This window comes from Neopelma chrysocephalum, unplaced genomic scaffold (assembly GCF_003984885.1).
Source record: "Neopelma chrysocephalum unplaced genomic scaffold, ASM398488v2 Primary Assembly neopelma1_142, whole genome shotgun sequence".
Lineage (NCBI taxonomy): Eukaryota > Metazoa > Chordata > Aves > Passeriformes > Pipridae > Neopelma > Neopelma chrysocephalum.
In genome coordinates, this window is record NW_020897804.1 from 2,950,611 (window position 1) to 2,976,988 (window position 26,378).

General features: G+C 49.1%; 1 protein-coding gene across 1 annotated transcript; it reads left to right on the forward strand.

Moving 5' to 3' along the window:
- Positions 1-7: 7 nt before the first annotated feature.
- On the forward strand, positions 8-24,711 carry ATOH8 (atonal bHLH transcription factor 8; the record flags this gene model as incomplete). The annotated part of the gene is made up of 3 exons (XM_027699926.1): positions 8-208; positions 14,519-14,710; positions 23,053-24,711. Coding segments are annotated over 3 exons (399 nt in total), but the record flags the coding sequence as incomplete, so codon positions are not given.
- Positions 24,712-26,378: the final 1,667 nt, after the last annotated feature.

Sequence of the window (26,378 nt, forward strand, 5' to 3'; positions counted from 1 at the left end):
GCTCGGCCCCGCCGCCGCCAACAGCAGCGCCTTCCCCGCCGCCCCGCCGCCGCCGCCCGCCGCTTCCCCGCGCCCGCGGCCGGGCGAGGCGTCCGGCGTCTCGCCGGAGATCAAAGCGCTGCAGCAGACGCGGCGGCTGCTGGCCAACGCCCGGGAGAGGACCCGCGTCCACACCATCAGCGCCGCCTTCGAGGCGCTGCGGAAGCAGGTACCTGCCGCCGCCCCGGGAGCCGCCGCCCGCCCGCGGGGGGCTCCGGGCATCGCTTCGCCAACGCCACCCTCCGCGTTGTGCCGCGTGTCGGGGGCTGGTGGGTGCGCAGGGCACGGGGGAGCGCCCGCGCTGCCGGGGGCCAGGGGAGGTGAAGGGCAGGAGCCGCCTGACAGGAGGGGAAGTCGGTTCAAAATGCCTGGAAGTACCAACCCTAGAACTGTGCTAACACTCAAGATAAATAAATAAGGGCTTTTAATTTGCTTGCAGTTAGAAAGTTTTGGACTTCTTTTTTATTTATTTTTTTTTCACCCGGAGAGGGAATGGTGTGGAGGGGGAAGAAATAAAACAAACCCGAGAAATCCCTCCAAGTGAGAACAGAGTGTGGAGAGAGGCACTTGGCCAAGCTGCGAGCTGGGGTGATGCTCTTGTAGCAAGAGCACGTGTACTTGCTAGCTGTCTGGCTGCGGTGAGCTGCCCCAAAGGAATCACTGGGAATTTGGGCAGCACCATGTTCTTGCTGACTTCGGTGCAGGGTGCCTGACTCCTCAGGGCACTTGGGGTTCCTGCAGCAGCCTCTGAAACTTTCCATGTGCCCTGTCTGCCAGGGATAGCCAAGTTGAGTTGTAGTCCACTGCCAGTTAGTTTCCCATGAGTTTTACTGTAGTGTGTGTTTGAAGCGTGTGCAGTGCCGGTTTTGCTTAGTGAGAGGACTTGAAAATCCTCATGGTCATCTGTGAAGCATAATAGATGGGTTCTCACTGTCAGGGTGGAGCTTTTGAAAGGTAAATGATGTTTTGGACTAAATCATTCTATCACTTCTCTGAGATGAGGAGAGATCCAGAGAAGCCGCAAGGTTCTTGCATCTTCTGCACAAGGATAAATTAGTGCTCTGGCCCCAGTACTCAGCCCTCACTGTGTGTAGGCACTGTGAGACAGCTCACTGATAGACAAAGATGTGCTGTCACACTCTGCAAGCCCAGCTGTTCTGGCTGTTCTGCCTTCCTGGTCAGTGCTGATGGGACTATTCCAGGTGTGTGGAAAGGAGGAGGTGCACAGGGCTTGGAGGGCTGTGAGCTGCAGATGAGTCTGATCGTGAGAGATGCTGAGCGCTGCCTCTCCCAGGATGGTCCCTCCAGCCCAGTGGGAGCAGCGTGCTCTGCTCACAGGGGGGCTCATACACCCAGGCTTTTCACTACCATCTTTCAAACATTACTAATCCAAGCTATTCCGCAAGTGTGCTCGCTTTAGGACTCAATGCTCTTTCCCGCTTAGCGGAGCTCTGCTTGTTCCTAACTCCATCATGCTGCCTGCAGCCCTTCTCAATGACTGCTGTGTGCTGAGTAGCTGCACCCCAAGATTTAATCCTTCCCTATCATCTGCTTCTGTGAACAGACTTCCAGCTCTGACCTCAATAGAAGCGCAGGCTGAGACTGGGGCTGTATGTCAGGAGGGAATCACTGATGAGCATCTAAACTAAAATATTTTTGATCACCGCGCAGGGTGGTATCTGACAGCTCCTGTCATAAATCCCAGTAATCCAGTGTGTGCTGGATGCTGTCCCCCAGTGCTGAGAGGCTGCCCCTTGTACATGCAGACTCCAGGCTTGATATATTTTGTTTCTATAAGCTGCTTCCATATTTCAGTTGTTTGGCGACTGTCTGTAACACGCTTGGAAGTGTCAGTCTAATTCTCCATGGACAGACATCTACACCACCAAAACCACAAGGGGAAGTAACACTGATTTCCCAAATCACTGGCAATCTTGTTCTAGGCTGAGCCTCAAGCAGGAGTCAGGCAGGCAACAAATTAAAGCCGCACTCTTTTGGGAAATGGGCAACTCTTGAAAAGCCTCAGATTCCTGGCCTTGGCCCTGTCTCTATAAATCATTTCAGCTGTGGACTCAGCTGGGAGTCCAAAGAGCCTGGAGAACAAGTTGCTGTCCTCTCTTCCCATGAAAGCCAGTCTCTAGGGTCAGCACGGGAACATACTGGCAGAGCTGTATTCACTCTGCAAAGAGAAAGAAATCATTCTCTGGGAAATATTTGCTGCGAGGTTTTCCTAGCAATTTGCTGAGGGGTGGGCTGGCTGTCCCGACCATCATTGGATGACATTTGTATTCATTTCTTGTGGGGCTGCCAGCGGCGTGCCTGGTGCCGTACGTGACATCAGGTGACAGTCAGCTTCATTGCACTTACGCACGGCGCTGCCTTGTCACTCAAGTCATTCACACCGGGGTCGGAGGAGAGGTTTTTGAGGAGCGGTTCAGATCAGAAGACAGTACGTTGCTCTCTGTCTCATCCTGGTCAGCGGGTCGGGAAGCAGGAGCAGGGAGATGCGCTGGCAGAGGCACAGGCAGCAGGGAGGCTTTCTCTTGCCTCAGGTCAGCGCTGTCTTTCCACATCCCTGAAGCAATCCCTGTGCGCTGTCTGCCACAGGTCTCAGTTTGCTTCTTGTTCCTTGGTTAGTCCTCCGTCCCCTCCTTGTCATCACATATCAGGCTCTTAAGCAGCTGGGAGGCCTTTCCTGAGGCACTGAAACTGATACCTCCCTGCAGACAGGCGGGCGAGGAGCAGGGGAGAGTGCCGCGCTTGCACACAGCCAGCCCCCGCCCCACACTCCTTTGGGAAGGGCTCAGGTGCTGGATGTGGAGCTGCTGGAAGCAGGAGCCCTGTTCAACCACTGGTACCCAGCACCCACACAGGTGTCATCCCTTTCCCTGTCACATTTGGATGTACAGAGCTGGAGACACCCGTCCTCACTGGCATGCGTGAGATAAAACCCCATTGCTTGTAGGATCAGACCCACCACAGCCAAGCTGAGCTGTAGGGAGCCTGTCCATGCCTGGTGAGGAGGAGGAAGGGGAAGTCATGCCTCTGTGCAGGACACTCTCCCTGTCTCAGCAGCCCACCCCAGGGCAGGCGACTGGCACTCGGCGTGCCGGGCAGATGGGCTGACAGCGGCGTCCCTGCGCTCCGCAGCTGTGTACATATGGCACACATGTTTTGGCTTGTGTCGACTAACTCTCCAGATGGCAGGAAGGGGTGTGGGGTTTTTTTTTTTCTTCCAGTTCTTGGTGGAGGAAGAGCCAAACACAGTTGTTTCACACAAGGGGAGGCTAATCCAGCCATGTCCCTGAGCACTTAGCTGTCCCCAGCTCGCCTCTGAGGGCAGGGCCCCCTCAGAGGTGGGAGGTAGGCAGGCAGCTGCCAGCTCTGGGAAGCTGCCTGCTGCTGTGAGACGTGTCATTGCCATTGTGTTCACCCTTTGGTGTCGCAGCCACCAGGAACAAGGTTCTCTCTCCCTCTCTCTGTATTGAACTGCTGCCTTCACCATAGGGCCATAGCACTGAAGTGGGGATGAAGAGCAGATGCTCTTGAGATGCAGGTCCTTCTCCCTGGTCTTGGCACTTGTGATCTTCAGCTACTCACTCTGGAAAAGATTTTCCCACCCTCTCTTCCCCAAGCATCGTTTGTCCAAGTGATGATCCTTCCACTAACAGCAGACTCCCGAGGCTCACAGCGTAGTTCCCCCTGGAAAACACTGACCTGCTGTGAAGCACTTTGAGATGGTGGAGATATTTCTGCTATCCTTGGCTGCCCTTCTGCTGCTGCCTTTCTGGTGTCCGTCCCGGGTTCTGCTTCTTCCTCGTGACTGGGCAGCTCCTCTCTGGAGCACTGGTCTGCCCTTGAATGCCCTGGCGGGTCCTGGTCAGTGGATTCCTATACTGCTGCTGCAGGACCCTCCATAAGTGACATAATGGGTTGTCACTTCATCCTTTTTCTCTCCGTCTCTCTGCCATTGTGGGTGGTCAATGAACCCAAACATTTCTGATGAGTCACAGTGCCAAGTTCGCAAGAACCTGAGGACATCTCCTCCTCCATGTGAAGACTCTTACCTGTCCTTGTGCTGGTGGATGTTCAGATTTGTGAAGCAGTGCAACCATTTGGAGGAGACAAGATGTGACAACAACATTGCGTATCTTCAGAGCAACTGCTCTCCACGCCAAGCAATGCTGGCTCCTTTTTTTTTTATTGTCTGCAAATTCCTATTGGCAGCAAGAGTCTCATACTCCAGCAAATCCCAAGTATGAAACTGGACTATCTCAACATCTGTTGCAGCATGGACTTAGCCACCAGGTTTGCTCCTGGGGGACTTGGCCGGAAGGAGATAGTGCTTTTCACCATGAGACTGCATGGGCAGCCAAGCAAACCAGCTCCCACCAGTATGTTGCACTCATAGGAGTTGGGATTGAGCTCCTCAGCTGTGCTGACAGACCCTAAGGTGGCAGCAAACTCTCCGTTGATGGACAGAGACAACCACAGCAGCCTTCCTGATCTGGAGCCTGCCTGGGCTTGCACATCTGGTTTCTCTCTGGAGCACTGCTGTCCAGCTCCTCCTCGAGAAAGCGATGCATCGAGCCACAGCGAGCTGGAGTCTGCGCTGGGAGCAAATGTGTCCACAGGCATTTATTTTCCCTTGAAGTATATTGGCATTTTTCTAAATCTTTTCACCACTGCATTACCAGGACACTCTGCCTCAGCAGCTGACAGCCTCGCTCTCTGCACTCATGTGGGCTCTGGAGATACTTTAGAGTTTTATAGGATTTTTTAGCTGCTGGAATGGAGGTTTTTCCCCCCCACTAGCATCCTTTCACTTTTTGCTGCCGACATGCACGTGGCTGCTGTGGTTTGTTGTTAAGTCAGTGCAGAAAAGCCCCTGCTTGCTCCTGTTGGGAGCATGGTGGGACATCAGGAGCGGCAGCCTCAAGGCCACACAGGAGGAGGTTACATGGCTGTGGGGTGGCATGTGGGCAAGCTGTCTGCAGGGCTTTGAAGGACAAGCCAGGCACTAAATGGAGGCAGGACCCACGACTTGAGCAGTCCTTAGCCACAAGCCAGAGGAGGCTGAGGCTGTTCTGGGCATGTGTCATTACGTGCTCGCCTTCTTTGTGTGTCATCCCAAAAGCGGCCGTGGTTTGTCACCTCTGCAGGCGCGACACTGCATGTGACCAGTGTCTCTGGCGTGTCCCTTCTGTGTGGTGAGGAGGCTGAGAGCTTTCCTCCATCACCTGCTGACATCTCCCTTCCCTATTTCCAGTGATTCATCCCTCTGTGATGAATCCACAAGCAGGAAAACCCAAGATGCTTTAAAACCCAGCTCTTGAAGACAAACCACCCATTGAGCTCTCTGGGGGTGACAGCTGGGTGGGAAGAGATGGTTGGAGAGGTGCTGCTGGACTTCAGGAGAGCTGGAACATCTTCCAGACATCATGTACAACGCCTCTGCTGCGTGTTGTCATTGAACAGCACAGTGTTAACCAAAGTATTTCGGTGGTTACAGCCGGTCCCGAGTGACGCTGATGGATATTTAGAGCCCAGTTGGGGCAGAGTGGGGTGGCACTGTGGTTTAACAGCTAAAGAAGATGACAAAATACTGGCCTGAAGCGACAAAAGAGGACAGAAAATAAGGGAGAAACCAGACAAAAGGACAAAAATCTTGAAAACAATGCCTGTGTGTCACCAAGAACAGGGCTTTTCTGCTCTCTTGGCTGCTGTCTAGCTGATTTTATCTTTTGCTACAAATCCCGCTCCTGTCGGGAGGTATTTGCTCTGCCTGCTGCAGCCACCCTAAGTTAACCTTTATGTTTTCTTATGGCTCCCGCTGAAATTGGAGGAAAGAGTCTGCTTTTCTCTGTCAAGCTTTGAATCCAGCCTCTGCTCCCTGCCTTAATCCACTCTCAAATTCCTCTCTGGACTGCAGTGGGGAGATGGGACACTTTACAGTACCGTGCAGCAGAGCGCCCCAGGCTCTTTGTTCCCATCCTGCATCTCTTTTGGTCCCTGCCGTGTGCATTCCCAAAGCGATATATCCCATCCTGGTGCCGGTTTGCACTGTCCCCTGTGCCATGCAGGGATGCAAGCAGAGGAAGAGTTATGCTCCTTGCAGCTGCTCATGGCAGCTCCTGAGTCTAAGCAGTGATAGCAAAGGAGTGGAAAACCCTGTGGTGTCCAGCAGTGGGTGGTGACTGAAGAGTCACCAAGGCCAAGCTGAGGCTGTGGTAATGCCATTATCTCTGGTAGAGCTTGGTCTCCTGTTTGCCAGGGGAATCTGATTCATTGGGCCTTAAAGATGGAGATGGCCATTACAAAACTATTGCCCAAAAAAGTGTTTCCCCACTATAGTGCTTGAGGGTAGCCCCTTTCAGAGAAGATTTTCTGTGCCTTGTGGCCCTGGGATTTCTCCTGTGATACCCAGTAGTCCTCTGTGTAGTTACTATTTTGGGCAGTGGTTCAAAGAGCCTGCAGTAAGGTAAGAGCTTTGCTGCAGCCCAGCATTTTGATATTTTTCATACTGAGTGTTTGTTGTACGCCCTGAGGATGTGCAGGAGGCTTTGGGGTAGCAAAATGGGGATAATGCAGGAGGACTGTCCAAAGCGGAGTGGAGCCAGGCCTGGGGCAGCATTAACCAGACTGCCATTTGGAAGAGATTCCCGGGGTGAACTCACCCAGCACCACACCTAGGTTTTGTTTGGAGGAAGCCAATTCATTCGCTCCAAGGAGTGAACTCATGTTTTTGCAATGTGAGCGATGGGGGAGCCAGGAGCTGGGAGGGAACCAGGAGCTGGATTATTTGGCAGCGTGCACCCACCCAAGAGGCGAAGGCACCTCGTTCAGGACTAGTGCTCCTGCCTGAGTGATGCTGCTTTTGTTCCCCTTGGCATTTTTCAGCTGAGTTTGGGCCCTGACTGGGCACTTTGCTCCCTGTGGTGGGACAGGGATGGGGCTTCCTTTCAAACTGCTATGATTGCTTTGCTAGCACAGGGCTGCCCCTTCCCCACCACTGCAGTCTGGTGGCAGAGAAATAAAAGCCTCCCTCACCCATGGTATGGAATAGCTGCCCATCGCTGGCTGGAATAGAGCTCTGTGGAGCATCTGACACCGTGACACCCACAGATGGTCAAGGGAGGTGATTCTTCCCCTCTACTCTGCCTTGGTGAGACTCCACCTGCTGTGCTGTTTCCAGCTCTGGGGCCTTCAGCACAGAAAAGGCATGAACCTGTTGGAGTGAGTCCAGAGGAGGTCACAAAGATGATCAGAGGGATGGCTGAAAAAGTTGGGCTTGTCCAGTTTGGAGAAGAGAAGGTTCTGGGAGACTTTTCAGCCCCTCCCACCCCTTGCCCTTAAAGAAGGTCTATAAGACAGATGGGGACAAACTGTTTAGTAGACCCTGTTGCTCTAGGACAAGGGGTAGTGATTTTAAACTAAAAGAGAGTAGACTTAGACTAGATATAAGGAAGAAAGTTTTTACAATGAGGCTGATGAAACACTCGCACAGGTTGCCCGTAGAGGTGGTAGATACCCCATTCCCGGAAACATTCAAGGTCAGGCTGGACAGGGCTTTGAACAACCTGATCTAGTTGAAGATGGCCCTGCTCATTGCAGGGGGATTGTACTAGACTACCTTTAAAGGTCCTTTGCAAACCCAAACTATTTTATGACTCTTACAGGGCCCTTCTCCAAAAGCACTCCCCTGAGAGCCATGCCATATATCAACAAGGCAGAATCTGTCCTTGCTTTTTCCAGCCCACACCGTGCTGCCCCAAAGGTCCAGTTCAGTGTAGTGAGCACCAGTGGCATGGAGGAGCCATTGCTGGAAGCTGGTTGCTGCCGTGGTGTGGGCAGGAGGAGGAATATTTGGGAACCAGGTCTGAAGGGGTCTGGCAGGACTGTGAAAGGACATCCTGGGAATGCTTGCAGGCTTTTCCATCATACAGCTGTATATTAAATCATCATCGTCCCACCTGGGATGTTAGAAGGACTTGGGGCATGTAGCTGTTGAGAGCAAGGTAAGGAAGCCAAGTTCCTTGCTGGTGAATCTGAACACACCAACCAGACCATCAAACAACGAGTCCTGTGAGAAGCAGGAGGACCCATATGTGTTCACTTTACCACAAAATTGGGTGGAAAGAAAAAGGGTGGCTCCAAACCCTTCCCAAACACACACCACAATGTAACACGTCTTGAAAACAGGCAAGGCCTTCATCTTCTGGGCAAGGCCTTCAGCTTCTTAAAGCTCTTACTCATAGAAGTAGAATGGTTTGGGTTGGAAGGGGCCTTAAAGATCATCGCATTCCAGCTCCCTGCCATGAGCAGGGACACCTTCCACTAGACCAGGTTGCTCAAAGTCCCATCCAACCTGGCCTTGGACACTTGCAGGGATGAGGCACCCACACATCTGCAGTAGCACTGCAGACATCAGCCCTGGAGATACTTGAGGATCGTGAAAGAGAGGCTTCCCCCATGCTCAGGACCAACAAGCAGGGAACACTGGCAGTCCTGCTGCCCCAACCTGCCGCCGTTCCCCCAAGGTGTCTTAACCCCGGGAAACGTCCGACTCACCCCGGGGTGGAAAGAGGGACGTACAAAAGCCAGAACTATTAAGTACTGGACATTTGTATGAACCTTCTGGAAATATTTTTGGCAGGAGGCACAGCACAAACAATGAGACAGCGCCGCTGGGCTGCGTGTTCGGATGCAAGGGAGAGGCAGCCAAATGCTCTCCTGGGGGAGGGGAGGGAGGGGGGCCTGATGTGTTTTAACTCCCAGCATAAAAATAAACCAGATCAGTTAGCAGACAGGTAGGTTCAGCAGCTTCTTATGGCATGTTGAGGAACTAGCTGTCAGGGCGGCTTAGCCATCGCAAACATGGGTGTTTCTCTGCCGTGGAGCCACCCTGTCTTCCCTGCTGTGCCCAGGGGGCCCAGTTCTGTCCTGCATGACCTTCGTGTGGAGGGGATCTGTGCATGTCTATGCTGCTAAGTCACGATTCAAGCACAATACCAGAGAGGTCTGGACCCCCAGCACTCGACACTCTTCTTTATTCCAGCATCTTTATGCAGTGTAAAAGCAGACTTGATTTTACAGATATTGTCTGCACAGGTCCAGAGTGTGTTTACAGAAATCGTATTGATAAGGACAGAGCTGCCTGGCAGAAGGCTCAATGATGTGAACTTGCTTAATGCTCCTGAAGTCCATGGGATGCTCCCGGTTGTTCCCCACAGACCCACCATGGTGAACACACCCTTCACCCTCATGTTGCAGGGGTACCCTCTCACCCATCTGTTTCTCCACTTGTTCCCCAACCTCATCCCGCACTCTCCTCTCCTGTACCCTGGGTCAGAATCAGTTCCCAGCCCAGGTCTTCAGTGGATGACAGTGACCCTTTGGGGAGCTGCAGCAGATCCCTGCCTCGCTGGAGAGGGCTGGCTGCAGGCCGAGCACTGCTCCGGTCAAGTACACAACAACCTTCCCACGGACTTCAAAGGGAGCATCCTTGATTTTCCAAGGGCGCTGCCTCTGAATCTCAGACGTCAAGGATAGAAGAGACCTGTTAGGTCACATCCTGTTCTATCTTCCTGCCAAAGAAGGGCTCTTCTGCACAGGAATATGTCTCAGGAGCATTCCTCTTGCCTTGCTTCAACTCCTTCCATCTCGGGGTCACTGATAAGACCAAGGAGACTCTGCAGAGCCCTTTGCAGACACAACTAACAAACATGCTCTGAGAGAAGCTCTGGTTCCTGCTGATCCCAGCCCACTCTGTGCTGATCTCCCAAAGCCAAAGATGGTGCCAGTATCCTTTCTAGCCTTTCTGCCTTTCTAGAAGACAGCTGCATTCCTTCGAATCAGTGTGAAATTTCAGTTGCAGTTCCTTCCTAATTCCTTTTAATCACTGCAAATATTGCAGGCAAGAGGGTGAGCTGTGCTACTGCTTGGGAGAGATCAGTGAGGTCAGATAAGGGAAAAATTTTCATTAACTGCACAGGAACTTGAGCTCTCCCCTGGTTCCCCCGTCCCTGAATGGACCTGCTCAGCTCCCATCTTTACAGCTGTCCCACCAAAGCTCCAAAATCTGTTCAGTTCAGGCGTGAGGAACAAGAAGGTGACAGAAGGAAAGGGCTTGGTGCTTGCCAGGAGTGTGACAGATACCTGCTTGCGTTACCACCTGCCCAAGATCTGTGTAGTGGAGACAGATCAGCTTCCTTCCTTCCATGGAAACTGGGAGGGTCACGGCTGCAAGACCACACCAGCATCAGGCATTTTCCCATTTCTAAGACACTCTCTCTGTTTTAAGTTGGATTTTGAAGATTTCTTGGCATCCAGGTGTGTCATCAACAACCTTTTCTCCAATCTGTGCAAATCTGTCCCCTCCTTCCTGCTGACTTTGTGTTAAAGAAGAGATAATGCCAAAGTCACACACACGCACACTCACTTGGGGAAGCTTTGACTCTGGATCTGAACTAAGTGGCTCATTCCTCTCTTAATTTCCCATGTTTAATTCAAAAGGAAACATTAAAATGGCAGGAGCTGAGCCAAGACAGGGAGGGTTCCTATAAAATAGTTTTTCTAACACTGTTACCATGGCAAAAAACCTCTTATCTTTTAATGTTGGTGCCCCGCACCCATCACAGCAGTATCTGAGCTGCTCAAGGTGAACCTCTTCCCATGGATGTATGGGGCAGCTCCAGCTTGGACTCCGCTGCAGTGGTGTGGGAAAAATGTTGTGTAATCCCAATTGAGGGTTTTGTCAGCTGTGTTAGCGCTGAGGTCCTCCTTCCCATTTGTAGCAAACATATCCTACAAAAAAAACCAGATTGGTTTTTATTTTGTTTCCTTTTTTTCTTTTTTTTTTTTTTAAACCCCAAAACACAAAAGAAAGAGCAAAACAGATGAGGAAAAAAGACATTAGTCTGCCTTCTTGTGTTGTAACTGGACAGCGTCTGTGCATCAGCCTCAAGGATTTCGTGGTTCTATTTTACTTCCACTCGATTTAACTTCCTTCTTGCTCTAATTCTGAAATTACTCCCACATTGCACTGAATCCTTCTATTTTAGTTTCCATCTTGCTTTGTTCTTTCCTGATGCTGTTTGATCTGGGCGCTCTGCTGTTCTTGTTACACTGGCGTCGAAAAACTTGGGTGTTTCTGCTGCTCAAAGCTCTTGCTTTCAAAATAACTCAGCTCATTGCATCTGGGGACCAGGTACTATGGTCTGAAGGCAAGTACCACTGGTGGGTGCATAATGCTGGCAAAGAAGTGAAGGCAGGGATTTAGAGAGAGGTTTTGTCAGACAAAAAGGGGATCTCTGTGCCACCAGACTCCAGCCGTTTCCGGCTACCCCTCTGATTCCCTCTGGAGCAATGGGAACAACACTTAACCTTCCCTTTTCCTTGACTGGCAGTTTTGCAGGGGGGCTTACAGGGTGTATCTCGAATCCCATGGCACACACAGGGCCGATTCCAGCAGAAGAGGTGTGGAAGTGGCTCCATCCCTTTTGGGTTGGTGTTACCAGCAGAGAAGTCTCTGCTCTGTGCAGCTGAGGTCAATGCAGCAGTGACACGGGGTATTCCCATAGGATAAATAGATTCTCTGCAATGCCCCTGCCCGTTGCAGGGGGGAGTTTGGACTAGGTGACCTCGAAAGGTCCCTCCCAACCCAAGCTGTTCTATGATTCCATGTCTTTTCAGGGGTATCAGTAGTAGATGGTGTGTATGGCACCACACTACAAGACATTGAGGTGCTGGAGCTTGTCCAGAGAAGGACAACAGAGCTGGGGAAGGGTCTGGAGCACAAGTCTGATGAGAAGCAGCTGAGGGAGCTGGGGGTGTTTAACCTGGACAAAAGGAGGCTCAGGGGAGACCTTATTGCTCTCCACAACTACCTGAAAGAAGGTTGTAGCCAGGTGGAGGTGATTCTCTTCTCCCTGGTAACAAGAGGAAATGGCCTCAAATTGTTCCAGGGAAGGTTTAGATTGAAGATTAGAAAAATTTCCTCGCTAAAAGGGTGTTCAAGCATTGGAACAGGCTGCCCAGGGAAGTGGTGGAGTCACCATCCCTGGAAGTGTTCCGAAAACATGTAGATGTGCTTAGGGACACAGTTTAGTGGTGGGCTTGGCCATGCTGGGTTAATGGTTGGAGTCAGTGTTCTTAGAGGTCTTTTCCAACCTAATTGATTCTATGTATCATGCAAGACAAATGACCCAAAGGGTCAACAGCACTAAAATTCATGTGCTCATGGATATGGGTGATCCAGCCAATTGGTTTGGATTTCTGTAAGTACTGTGGCAGAGGTCTTCCCTAGGAACATTTGAAGAAACTGAGCAGCTTGGACAGGAGTGTGGATTAGTGATCAGTGTACAGGCAGGGAGTGGTGGGTAGGGAAAAAGGGCCAGTTCCTGCAGGGAGGGATGTCCCAAGTAGGCAAACCAGGGCCTGACTCTGTGGTTAACTCTGCTTTGAACAGAGAGTTGGGCTGGAGACCTGAAAGGTCCCACCACCTGAAATTGTGACTGTGCAAACTGTGCTGAACCTTATGACTTGGAGAGATTGGGTAATAATATGGTACATGAAATAAATAGAATGCAGATAAAGTGAGGTGATGCATACAGCAAAAACCATACCAGAGTGCACACATGAAATGATAGACCCTGAGCTGGCCATTATCTCAGAGAAGGGAGACCTCAGGGTTTCTGTTTATGGTTCAATGGAAGTCTCAAGTCAGTGTCCGGTAGCACTTACAAATCAAGTCAGGAGTTGGTAAAAAAAGGAATATTTAACAGAATATTTAAAGGAATATTTAACATAAGCATCTGTTAGATAGATGCACCTACAACATGAATACTTTGTGTTGTTCTGATCCTCTCAGCTCCAGAGGGACTAGGAAAGGTTCAGGGAAGGGTCATCAGAGATATAGGATGGTTTCCATACAACTGTCTGCTAAGGAGGATTGACCTTTTCCTTCTGGAAAAGAGGGTGAAGAGATGATAGAGGACTGAAAACATGTCACAGAGGACGTCAATAAAAATCTGTTGTCCTCTCTTCTAATACAGGAACTAGGGAACCTCAAGGGAAGACAGTAGGAGCCAAGTTCAAAACAAGCAAAAGGAGGAAAAATTTGTATAGACCGGGGAGAAAACTTTGCAAAAGGATGTTGTGGCTGCTCAAAATCAACAGAAGTTCAGCTTACCAGGCCAAATTAATGGACTGAAAAGATCTATCATGGGCTACTAAATACAGGGATGGCACATCTATATGAGGTTGTGGAGGTGACAGTAGTTGGAGCCTGGGCTGTTCTGCTTCTCCTTTGGAATCTGCGTATGGTCACTGTGGGGTTTGTGGAAGGAGTGAACCCATCTTACTTTATGTAAAATCAGGGACATCACTCCACGGATGATCCCATGCTTGTGTCCCTGTGGAAAAAAGAGAGGCTGAGGCATGAGCATGGCAAGAAGCATTAAAAAAGTCTCCAACTCTGAGTGTGACACTCCAGAGGGATGAGGAGGATGGAGACTGGTACGGAGGCAGGTGACTGGTGGACACTGAGTCATTCCCGTGATTGATGTAGTATGAAAACTTAGACTCATGGGTGGTCAGACAACCTGAGGGGCCAGGAGGGATTTCAGATAAATGCCCAGCTCCAGTTTCCCATAAAATGATTTAAGCTGGACATGTTAAAGTTGTGTGCCCAAAATGGAGTGTAGATGTAGTGTTTTGCTGGATCACGATGGAAAAGCAATCTGCCCGTTCTGCTGCAGGAACCATACACAGTTCGGTTATTTAGACACATACTGTTTAGTTTGAATTGTTTGAATGTTTCACATTGCACTAGAAGTCTTTAAGGGTGAAGAAATAAATTGCGTAAGATACATCCAGGGCCCTGAACCAGGCTCTGGTTTGGTCTCTTTTGGGGTGTGAGGTACCATGATGGGATGTTTAAGCAGGTGGGAATTGCTGCCTCCAGGTCTTGCTTCTCAGCAACATCATGTTTTTGCATGGGCTGGAAGTCACAATCAATGCTGTTTGAGCACAAGGAACATCAGGTTGTGATATAGTTGCTCATACTTCCTCATTGCCTTATTCTGCAAGACCTGTGATGACATGGGAGCTACTTGTGGGGAGTGAGTAATTCAAGGCGAGTTACTGGGTGGCATGGGGGCTGCAGGTTTCTGAGAGAAACAGGGCCTCCAAGAACTGAACAGCAGGCAGACATCCCAGGCCTGCCATCACATTTTAAGCAGAACTGCCCCGCTGAAATCAAGAGGCTTCGTGCTGCTTTCATCCCCATGGAGATCAGCGGGGGAGTTCTTCTTAAAAACCTGTTGGGACCATATGGCATTTTTATCGCTAGAGTTTCTATTTATGTTAAAAACTGCTAAGAAAATAACTTCCAGTTGTTTTGCCATGCTTCAAGCAAGATATTTTGTTTATATGGCCTAATTTTTAATTATTTCTTTTTCCCTGTTACCCTTTCTAGGTTCCCTGCTATTCTTATGGTCAAAAGTTGTCCAAACTGGCCATCTTGAGAATAGCCTGTAACTATATCCTTTCCCTGGCCAGACTAGCAGACCTGGATTACAGCGCTGACCACAGTAACATGAGCTTCTCTGAATGCGTGGAGCAGTGCACTAGGACCTTACAAGCAGAAGGAAGATCTAAAAAAAGGAAGGTATGTTACAGCCTCCCCCCCTCGCCCCCTAAATAACAGTAAAAGTTATAAAAGGGAGAAAAAAAGCCAAAAAAAAAATATCCAAAGTGGTTTCCTTCCTTTCCCAACCTCGTGAAATTTTCCTGATTTTTTTTTTTGTCCCTTGCCTTTCTCTCTTGCTTTTTCTCCTCCATCTGTCTGATCTTGTAATAACCACATTCCTTCCTAATCAAAAGCTTTTCTCTCCTCCCCGTCCTCTGCGCCGGGCTCTTCCCCTCGTTAGTCGCCTATCGTGTGTTTCAACACGAGCGTGATCCTATTAAGAGTCATCTTGGGACTGTTACTTGTTAAACCAAACCAACCTTGAGTCGCCTTTTGGAGCCCATAAAACACGGTCGCCCGCCTGTGTTTTCTGTTTTGTTTAATCCAACACTTATCTCTGAGAAAAATCACCCGACAACAAAAAAAAGGTAGCTAATGGAGACATTGTATGTATAAACACATTAGTAAGATGTATGACCTGAAGGACATGTGGGTATCTTGAGGAAACAACGTTAAATCTAATTACGCCTTGCATTCCTTTAGGTTACTTAACACTGAACCAATTAGGTGAAATCATCGTCAAGCGGCGGGAGGAGGAAGCAGAGCGTTCTGCCAGTTTTCCTCTCAGAGAGTGACATGGGTGAATTAAAGGAGTGATTGATGTCTTTGTTCAGGCTTTTATGACAAAAAGAGTTTTGTAAACTTGAATTGAACTTCCCCCTGCTTTCTGGGCTTGCTTGTCAGGCGGGATAATAAATCAGCGGGATTTTAATGGATGAATGGGCAGCTAAGCCGGGGAGCAGGCTCCTTCCCCGGTGTCGCTAAGATCTGCCTGTGATTCGGGCAGGTTTCCTCACTTTTCCTCCTCTTTAGCCCAACAAATCATCCTGCAGCAATTCAGTTTATAAATAAACACAATAGCACACTCCCTTGTCGCTTCCTCTCGCTGTCACGGGCTGTATTTATGCCCCCGGAGCAGCAGTGCCAGGCAGAGACACAGCACCGCTCACCCACAGCCACAGCACTGCCTGGAGCTGGGAGATGTGGGGGGAGCTCCTGGGCACAGCCCGAAATTGGGGTTTCATTGTGGGGTCTGTAGCGCCACAGGCAGTGGTGTCCCAGGAACACTGATGTGATGCCACCAATCCCAGGGCAAGGTGAGAGCTGGTTCTTGGGTGTCCAGCCAAGTTGAGATGGGGGAGAACAAAAGCATCATTTCTGGGGCTTGGGCAGATTGCTAGTTGGGGCTTGGGTCCCCTCTCCAAGTCAAGATGGAGGAGAAAAAGGGGATGAGCATCCTTTTTGAGGCTTTAGCACATTTCTGGGCTGATATTCAGCCTTTGGGTGCCCGATGGGCTGAGACACATTGTCTTGGCTTATGTAAACCAATGCAAGCTTAAAGACAGAAAACACAGAGCCAGATTTTAAATGGCTCCAAATCCCAGGGTGTTCACATCTGAGGCTTAGGGCTGGGCCCATCCTTAATTAAAAAAATAAATTAAGAATTAAAGGTCTTCTATTTATGGCATTTGTTCTCTAAAATTCTCTCCAGAGCGGATGCATGGAGAAAAGCCCTGAGCCCACTGAGAGTGTGTGAACAGTGAAACTCTCACGCGGCATCAGCACGTCCCACCTCCCAACAGGCCACCGCCAACCCGCTGAAACAGTGTCACCAGGAGAAAATCTGCCTTTTCTCCATGTTCTGGAAGGCCACACGCCCTAACCCTTCTCCAAAAACCCTGTCTGAAAAGAAAGCCAGGCTTTGTACCTGAGGCAAAGTCTTAATGCCAGCTCTGCCTTGCTTTTCTCGCTGGAAATTCTAGCAAATGCATTTCTGCTGTTTTGGAAAGTCCAAGTTTAGGGCAGCCCCAGAGTGTGTAGATTCTCTTGGGATTATATGGTTAATTTTATTTCCAGCAGTATGTGCTCAGGTGATGGCAAGAGCACATTCAGATGATGGTGAAGCAAAAACCAGCAGGTACCACTAAGTAACTCTGATAATTCCCAGTAGATAGGAGTGGGAATGCAAAGCCTGGGTTGGGAGGGCTCATCTTGCTATCTCCCGTTCTCCTTGAGCCAAGCAAATCAATGGCATCATGAGCACAAGGGAGGAAAGGACTGTTGTCAGAGGGAAATTACAGATCCGGGATGGCTGTGCCGGGACAATCCAAGCTCTGGATGTCAGGTGGTGTGAAGGGATGTCTCTACTGGGGGGTCTCACGCAGGCAGCTGTATGAGGATACAATGGCTTGGCCCAAAAACACCACGCCCTCATTAATGTTGAAATCGGCACGTTTTTGTAAGCTCTGTGTGTTTTTAATCAGGTCTCTGAAACCGCTGCTCACTGAGCAGTTCCTCTGAATTATCGACTTCGGGGTGGTTGTTATTTTGTTGTTGTTGGTTTTTTTAAGTTTCCTTTTATATTTGCTCTTTAAAAAAATTATAGCAAGCCCGAGCACAGACCTCTGCTCCTTGAGCTCCGCGGTTGGGTCCACAACACCCTTATCTCCTGTCATCTCCATTTTATTGTGTCTATGCCTCTCTCACTCACTCTCTCAGCTCTCTGATTGCGATGTGCTGTGGCACCGTGAGCTTTTCACACAAAAAAAGTAGCTGGTTGGAGTTTGTTTTGGCAGGCAGGGACTCCAGATGTTGTGTTTGCTAGATTGTACGTTGCCTCTTGCTTTGTTTCTGAGGGCGAATTAGCCGGTGTCCCCAACGTTAGGTTGTTGTTCAGACTTTGCTGTTGCAATAGGAAATTTACTGAGTAATTTTCTCCCCCCTCTCCTTTCTACTCCATTTTTTTAATTAGAAAGGTTGACTTTAGCCTTTCAAACTTGACTAGAAAAACAAAAATCCCCTTTTCAGTCCTAACTACAGTTATAAGGTGATTTTGGTTGTTGCAATTGAGACTTGACTGAGGGTGTTTGGTGATGGGAGATCTCATTTATAAGCAACAAAGGAGGCTTCAAATGCCTTTTTCTTAAAAAAAAAAAAAAGCTGCCTGTGGTGTGGGGGGGTGAATTCTGATGATAGTTTTCATTTTTTCAAGCTGCCTCTTGCTTAGTTTTAGAGTGATCTGGAGTAAGCCTTGCCCTTCACCATGCACCCGAGTCACACCACATTGGAGGTTTGGGTTGCAACACCCTCAGCAGAGCCCCAAGTCTTGCTGGGGCCACACTGATATCCTGGGAAAAGGGAGGGAGCTGCCTTCAACTCCATCCAGGAGCATCCTCCAGAAAGGGATCGGATCAGAAAGGGAAGTCCAAGTTTCCTTATCCCCGATGTACGTGGTTTCTGCACAGATCCCGAGGTCATCTGAAAACCTCACATGGATTCTATAATGTTTGGGGTCCGGCTTGCTGCTCGTACAGTCTCTTTCCTCCTGCAGGAAGGCAGTGTTACAGCTCAGGGTCGGGTTAGGGCTATAGGGTGCATGGCCAGGGGCTCTCCCTGGAGACTGGGGTTTGTGGGGGTGCAGAGCTGTGCATTGCAGCCCCCTGGGCCCCCCAGCCCCACAGGATCCGGCCCCAAGGCTGTGGGGCAGACCTTACTCCCCCAGCAGGCAGCACAGACACAGCCCTTCGGTCTACCCAGGGCAGGATCCGACCGCCAATAAATACCCTGTACGGCACACCCAGCACTGAAAACGCCAAGCGCCCATCACAAGGTTCATTTTCTCTCCCTTCCCCTCCCCTCTTTGCTCTTGATTAGCCCCCGTGCTAGGCAGCAACATCGCCGCGGCCCTGGGAGCTCAGCCGGAGCAGGGAGGGATGGGTGAGGGATTTTTTTTTCGCTTCATCCTCCCCCCGTCCCGGCTCTTCTGGCAGTCGCAGACTCCAGATGTTCGGAGCGCGAGCTGGGAAGTCCTGCTGGCGCCACTTGGGGCAGAGGGCAGGGGAAAGGCACGCGAGCTGGAACCCGGAGTACTCAGTCACTGCAGGACTTGGCGCATTCCCCAGCTCGCTGCTGGCACATTCCCCAGCTCTCTCCTGGCCATCTGTTCCAAAAAAACACTTTCAGAACCTCATCATCACTCAGGATACAACACTGCGAGCAGCTGTTAGCGAGGCAGAAGGGGAAAAAAAAAAAAAGAAACACACACACACATAAAAAAAAAAAAACCAAAACCATGCGAAAGGTCTCTTTGTGAGAGAGGAAACTGGGTTATGAATAACAGGCGAGCAGTTGGAGCTCAATAAAAGTTTTCGGCTGGAATTTAGTTTCTTGTTTTTGTGCCTGTGTGTGTGGATGAGCACAGATGCAAGGAATTAAAAATTAAAAATACGCTTTATAGATATATATATACACACACATATATATGGATATATATATATATCTTTTCCCAGATAATTAAATGATTTAGAATCGTATGTGGAATGAAAAGCCTCTCTGTTTGTTGCAATATGCTGCACTAAAAGGGCTGACATTATGTATGCAATTATTGCATTATATAAAATAGTTATTGTGGTGTTGTGCCATGCCTTGATGCCGCCTTATTGCTACTTTCATAAAAGCAGAGCTCCCGTTGTAGGTAACACTTATTTCCACTGAAAAAAATTGACAAGAGGGGTTCTGCAGGCGTTTTTACTTGCAGGAGTGAACAAGTAAAGGTTTTATATTATAAAAGAGAAATGGTAGTGTCAGGCTTGATTTGTATGGCACTGAAACCATTTTCTTGGAGCATATTTTTTCGGTAACACTGTATCATGACTCGTGATTTATTTAGACAGAGCCCCGAGATAAAGCCACAGCTCCCACCCCCTGGATGATCCTGGCTGCCGGGGCTTGCTGTTATTGATCATCTGATATTGATTATCAGGACCACTCAGAGCCAGCACAGTAAAACCCTGATGATCTGCGTGGCATTTCTTCCTCGCGGCTCCCCGTCCTGTGTGTGGAGGGGGGTCTCGTGATGAGGTTCGACCTCCCTTTCCCTGCAGTTTGACTTAGCAGAGGTTCCTCTTTAAAAATAGCTTCATTTCCCTGCTAGGACTTGCCGGCGAGAGCGGGCAGCCAGCCAGTCTGCTTCCCCACGGCCGCCAGCTCCGCGGGCTCCGGGGAGGAGCTGGACCACAGCAGAGCAGCCACCCGCCCCGAGCCGTCTGTCCATCTGCCGCGGGACAGCGGGATGGCAGCATCCCTGGGGGCACGGGGAGGTCCTGGATCTGCCTGGTCATGAGTTACCCCTGCCCCATGCTGGCTGGAGGATTACACACCCAGGGACCCGCTTAAAAACAAGGTGTTGAGGGGGTAGTGAGATTCATTTGCTTGTTGCTTGGATTTTATACATCCCTGCAACCGAAAATAGCAATTGCAGGTGGGGCACGGGTGTTAAGGCTCATGATAAATTCACCCAAGGATGGACAGGGAGGCAGCAACAGCTGTGTGCATCCCCAAAGGCACTGCACGCCCTTGGGGGGGGTTGAGCATGAGTACCCCAAAGAGCAGGGCTGAAAGCTTTTCCTTGCAAAAGAATGTGATGTGGGACTTCCCTGTTGCATGACAGCACCCCAAAAGCCCCTTTGCTTTAAGGGGTATTGGAGTAGCCATGTCACAGCACAAAAAGACTGGGGCCAGGGATTTGCTCCCATGGTGGGAGCAGAGCCCCAGCATAGGGTCCATTCCCTTTAAAGCAAGGGTGTTACCAAGAATAGGGTAAGATCCACCCCACAGATATTGGGTAACTACAGCAAAAGGAAAATGTGAGTAGAGGAGACAGGAGAAACCCTGGAACAAAGGCTGACTCAATTCCAGAACTGCTTTGATTTATAGAGATTGAAATGCTCTGGGATGCTGCAAACTCACCAAGGTCATTGGGCCAGTTGTCAAATTCAAGAGCCATGGGAGTTCCGATATTATTAGTTTAAAGCAGACCCAGGCTAATAAATCTGTCTTCAGAGCTCCTGGCTGGAGTGGAAAAGGGTGGAGGGGGAAAGAATGGAGCCCTTTCCCACCAAACATAACCCATGGCCAGCACTGGGCAGTGCCTGGGGACAAACGAGTGAGGTGCGCTGAGCCTCTCCATCGCGTTGCAGAGGGATCTCTCTGTTCCCCTTCCCATTTCCTTCGCCTCAAAGGTACAACAGGACAGCCCTTACCTGCCCTTGGCTGGTTTGTGCATATTCCCTCTTACCCCCCCAGAAACCTCACAGAGGAGAGCTGCCACTGAGACTTCTCTTCCTAAAACCATCCTGCTTCCCAAAACCCACCAATGCTTTTGATCAGCACCCTGAGCAGGAGGATAGGGTCTCTCCCAGCAAATGCAGGAGGTTTTAACTGCAATCCCAGGTCCTGTTTGTTCGGGACTTTAAAGGGCACCAGAGGCCTGTGACTCTGGTGGCTTTGGCTTAGGACAAGAGGCTGCTACTGCTGGGTAATTCGTTCCTGCAGTGGAAAAGGTTTTGCTTGCTAAGACTGCTGTTCTAGGCGGGAACAGGGGGGCATTGATCTCTCTACTGTCTTTTAATATTAATGAGAGTGGTCATTGCTTCCCTCCTTTTTCTTCTTTTACATTTTCTTTCCATGTGGGATAAATTAAACAACTGACTTTTCTATTACACGTTATTAATATATATTATTTATTGTTGGAAAATAATTTTAGGAGGGTCCCAGCAGAAACATTTGCAATACACAAGGCTGTTTGTCATCCTCCCACCCAAACCTCATTTATTCAAAATCCCAAATACCAATTAAGGCCTTGAATTAGGGCAATAGTTTCTACATCATCTGCTCTGAGAAGCGCTCAGGTAGGGTCATCCAGTCTGCAGAGACACCTCCTTGTTGTTCATAATTGGAATAGTGAGCTCTGTTTTCAGATTTGGCACGTGCCAGATGTGAAGAGCTCATGATTGCTTATGTAGGAGAACAACTGCTGCGGGCTTGAACCGATGGAGTGACTTTATCCAAGGACTCTTATTTCTGGGATGTGCTGGGATGCAGCTCCATCCTGTCCTCCAGCAGAGCCTCCTCCACCATATCCAGGTGTGCTGACCCCAACTCCAGGAGTTCTGGGGTCCAGCAAACACCAGCATTTATTGCGTGGAGTCTGACGTGGGTGAAATACTCTTATCAAGGGAAACCCTGATGGTCCTGGGGCAATCCTGTGCTTCCCAGGGTCTGCACTTGGCAGGAGGAGGTGGCAAGGTGGATTTTGGATTCCCCTGCACCTTAACCTGGTGTGGAGGCTCAGCTGTGATGGTTGATCTCACAGCAGCTGCCCTAATGATAGTCATAAAATAAATCAAGTACCAGTATGCTACTAATATTTTGTACCTTAATGCTACAATATCTAGTGATGGAAAAAGAGAGGCAGTACAGAAGCAAAACAGATTGAGGAAAAAATATTTTCCAGGCCAACCTTTAAGGAGTTTAACCTTTTAAGACTGTCAGAAAGAGCGGCTGATCTCTCCAGGAAATTAGTGACCATGTCCAAAGGAAGGGCTCTTAAATGCATTGGCAAAAAGCAAAAAACGGTGTTTGCACTTGGTAAACGGGATCTCATTTCCAAGTTTCTAACTCCTAAGTTACTTAAATAAGGATTTGGGAGTCCACACGATGAAGGCAATTTGGACAACAGAGATGTGATCTCATGAAATCCTCAGGCCCTGAGGATTTTCCTCTTGTTTTGAACTATGCTAACAATTGTTTGTGGGAAATTCGCATTGCTTATTTTAATGTGAAAGGGGGCTTAGATGAGGTTTTCCTTGTCTGAAGCTGCCGTGGTTTGGAGTTGAGCATTTTCCAATGGACCCGGCCATAATATCCTGTAGGCCAGTGCAATTACCCAAGTACATCTGCCATGGAAGTGACTCGCAGGGGATACAGAGGCTCATGGGACAGGTTGCAGTCCCATAGGCAGAGCAGCCATGTACACAGAAAAGTATATAAAACAGCTAAAATACAGAAATAAAGCCCATTTCCTGCACAAACCCAGCTTGTTGCTTTCTGAGATCAGCTTCTGAAACTGAAAATAGACCAAAAGGCTCCAGGTCTTTTCAAAAGCAGGTGTTTGTCTCACTTCTAATTTATTTTTTTTTTTACATCAGAAGTTGGAGCCAACGCCTAATTACCGTGTTGTTTTTCCTCCCCAAACCTTCCGCATCCCCTCTGTCTGCCAGTCCCTCTCCTTTATGCAATCTCTGGCCACCACTGTGGCACCTACAGATGGTTCCTCTGTGAGCCCAGCTCTTAAAAATCACAGATCCATGGCCAACAGTCCCCAAGGATGCCACAGTGTGCGTCAGCGACAGTTGTCCATGCAAGGAGCCGACAGGATGCCATGTGTTCCCTGTTCTGATGGTGCATCTTTCTCTTTCCAGGAGTAATAACCAGGAAGGGAGGATTCAGACGAGCTTCCAGCCAGAGTTACATCTGGTCTTGGCAGAGGTTGCACGATCCAGATGAAGACTGCAAGCAGCTTTTTTGCAGAAGCCCCTTTTGGAGATGACGATTGGCCAAGGAACTCTCTCAATCTCTGGAGCAGAAAGGAAAAAAGGAAAAGAAAAGAAAAAACAAAGGACGGGGATGCTTCTTATTGTTGTTAAGCCAGCCACCTTTTAGTACGTGCAATTTATTTAGCACTTTTCCCTTTGCTTAACTGGGAAATGTTACCCTCTCAGCTCATGTGTACAGTAATTTTTTTTTGTTGTTGTTGTTACTGCTGTTGTGCCAAAGATTTGATGGAGCTTCTGCACTGTGTCTGATTTTTGCCTTAATGTTAAATCTTTGAGCCAAAGAAAAGTCAGAGGTGCCATTCAGATCATGGCGAGCAGGCCAGCCAGCTGTCGGTGACAAAGCCCAATTTCTGAACCCTTCTATGAGTTGCCTCTTATTTCTTCTGCCTGCACGTCCCTGCCTGCAGCCCTGGAGCCAGCATTTGGTGTGGCCAAGAGCTGGGACAACACCAAACCATGCTTCGGCGTTCAGGTTTGCTTCTTCCTTTGAGCTACTCTGTAGTTCTGCCTTTTGGGCAATTTCCTGACGTTCCTGCCTGTGCGACACATCCACAGGGTAGAAATACTGACACGAAGTGAGAGCTGAAACAGGAGCTATGAATTTATTTTTTTTAATAAACGAATAAAGTTATAAACAAGCAAAAGCAAAGTGCCATGTAAAGCAAAGAAAAAAAAAAGAAATCATAAGAAAGTTCAGCTAGGCAGAACGAAATGCAGCAAAACAATTCAGACAGCATTTCAGGTTTGTGAAGTCGTTTTTTTCTGTGGGGTTTTTCAAGTGATCAGAAACCCGTGTAATGCAAAAGCATTTGAATCCTATACTGTACCTTTCACTTCAAATTGAAGTAAAAAGAAAAAAAGAAAAGATGGAGAAACATTTGCTTGGAGTAAGCAGACTTTATGGGTAATACAGTTCGTATGCAAGACATCTGCTAATGATGGGGGGACAGAGCTCTGTGTTCAAGGGAAAAAAATATGGGTTTCCAAACCAAGAAGATTAACATGTTTTGTTTCCCACGCAGGGGGAAATGTTATTTGTGAGGCCAGATTCACATCCTGGCTACATCAGCATGAATCAGGTTCCTGGGTGTCTGACTTACTCCGGTGTGGATCTGGCCGGGCATCACCCGGCACTGGGGCGGGCAAGGGGCTGGGGTGGGCAAGAATCATTGGGCAGGGGAGGGAATAGTCTCTGTTTGACTGACATGAATATACAAAACTTGAACTCCTCAGTGCTTGCCTGTTTGTTTCCCAAGCTGAGCAACTGGCAGGTGAGCACCGAGCTGGGGAGCTGCTATGCAAAACCTGAGCTCACCAGAGCAGGATCTGGGTCTGGTGTGCCACGCTGCTCACTGCCAAGTCCCCTGGCTCCTGGTGAGCTCAAGAGATCTTCTACCTGATTTCTGGGACACATGGAACAGCTGTATCCAAGCCCCCTCCCAGGAGCTCATTATACTGCTTACCCCTCCACTCTCACCGCTGGTCATTATTAGCAGCCCAATAAAAGACATTTTTAGATTGTCATTTGTATTTCTTTATTAAAGCACCGTTTTTAACCATGTCTTTCATTATATACATTAAAGCCAGCTTTTTAGCTTATAATGGGGAGAGTGGTTTAGCTCGTGGACCGCAGGAAACACTCCCGGGCTGTTTCACCCATGTCAAAGGGTTGGGTTTAAAGTGCAAGTGTTTTCAAAAGCCAGCAAGAAACTGGACCTCATGCGTGTGGCCCAGCCAGAGAAAACAGAAGAAGAGGACTGGAAGGCAGTGAAAGAAACAACCTCACAAGATGGCCTAAAGGAGGAACTACAGGTTTTCTGTGGGCCATGCTGCAGTTCTCCCATCTGGGTTTTGAGCAAGATCAATGGGGACAACCCCAAGTTGTCCTGGTATGCACAGGCTAAGGAAACCCTGTCGGCATTTTTTTCTTTGAGCAGAATGAAACATTCACCAAGCATTTTTAATTTGAGAAACACCATCATATTTTAGTTACGAGTTCTGCAGTGGCTCTCAGTTTGAGAGAGTTAATAATTATCAGTAAGGCAAGGTCTGCAGGGAGAGTCAGCGATACAATACTGCTGATATGCCCTTTTTTTCCCTTTTCTATGCCTGTTATAGATAAGGAATTTACTGCAAATACGTAAACACAAGCTGGGCAGCATCATCAGGTTGTGACTGGGGCTTTAGGTCATGCAGTATTCTTTGTCCCCCCGATTAGGAAACATTAACCCTTGGGATCAAGTTGCTCATTTACAAATTCCCAGATTCACTTTTCCTTAAAAATTCCCTGCTATTCCCAACTTCCAGTAAATGCTGGCAGAAAGATAGTCCCTAAAAGTTAAAAAAAAATAAATCGGTTTGCCTGATTTAAGTGAGCAAGACTCTGCAAGAGGCTGCGTGGATACTTTCGTATCGCAGCAGGAGGTCAGACGAGGCAAGAGGAGCAGCAGTGCCACCCCAACTGCCCCGTGCATCCCAGCCCAGCTCCAGCAACCAACTCTGGCAACAACAAGGAGGATAAATGTTTACCAAAGGGTAGCAATCATGAGTTTGGATATCGTCATGGAGGTGACACTTTGCTTTCCTGGCCAGGCACAGACCAGCGTCAGCCGAGGTACGGAGCTGACCTTGCCTCACTCCTCCCCAGCAAACACGCCGAGCAATCACTCTCCTCTGCAGATAACAAGGGAATGATGTTTGTTATCATGCTGGAAAAGCAAAACAGCCCTCATGCTGTCACCTCCCCAGGGTCAGCAGAGCCAAAACCTTTGCTCCCAGTTGGCACTGACCCTCAGCTCTTGGATGGGAGGGCATGAGAGCCCTGGTAACGCAGCCACCACAGAGGATGGCAGTTCCCCTCAGCTGACCATGACCCACCATGGAACAGAGGGGAGGTGATGCTCGTTATGTAAAGGGGATGCTGAGAGGCCAGTGGGATTTATTTGGTTTTTTTCCCAGATGCTGAATGCCATATTAAACCAGAATGCCATATTTAACCAGAAATCACACACCAAAACAGTAACATTGCCTGGATGTAAAGCACTGCCCCATTACTCATACAGCATCCACTGCACAGATGCCAGTTGTGGTGGGTGAAGGGCATTAGTGTTTCTCCTTAATTCTGATCTAACAGTTGCTGAAGGAATTTAGCAGCCAAGGAGATACCAAAGCCAAGGACCAAAGTGAGGATC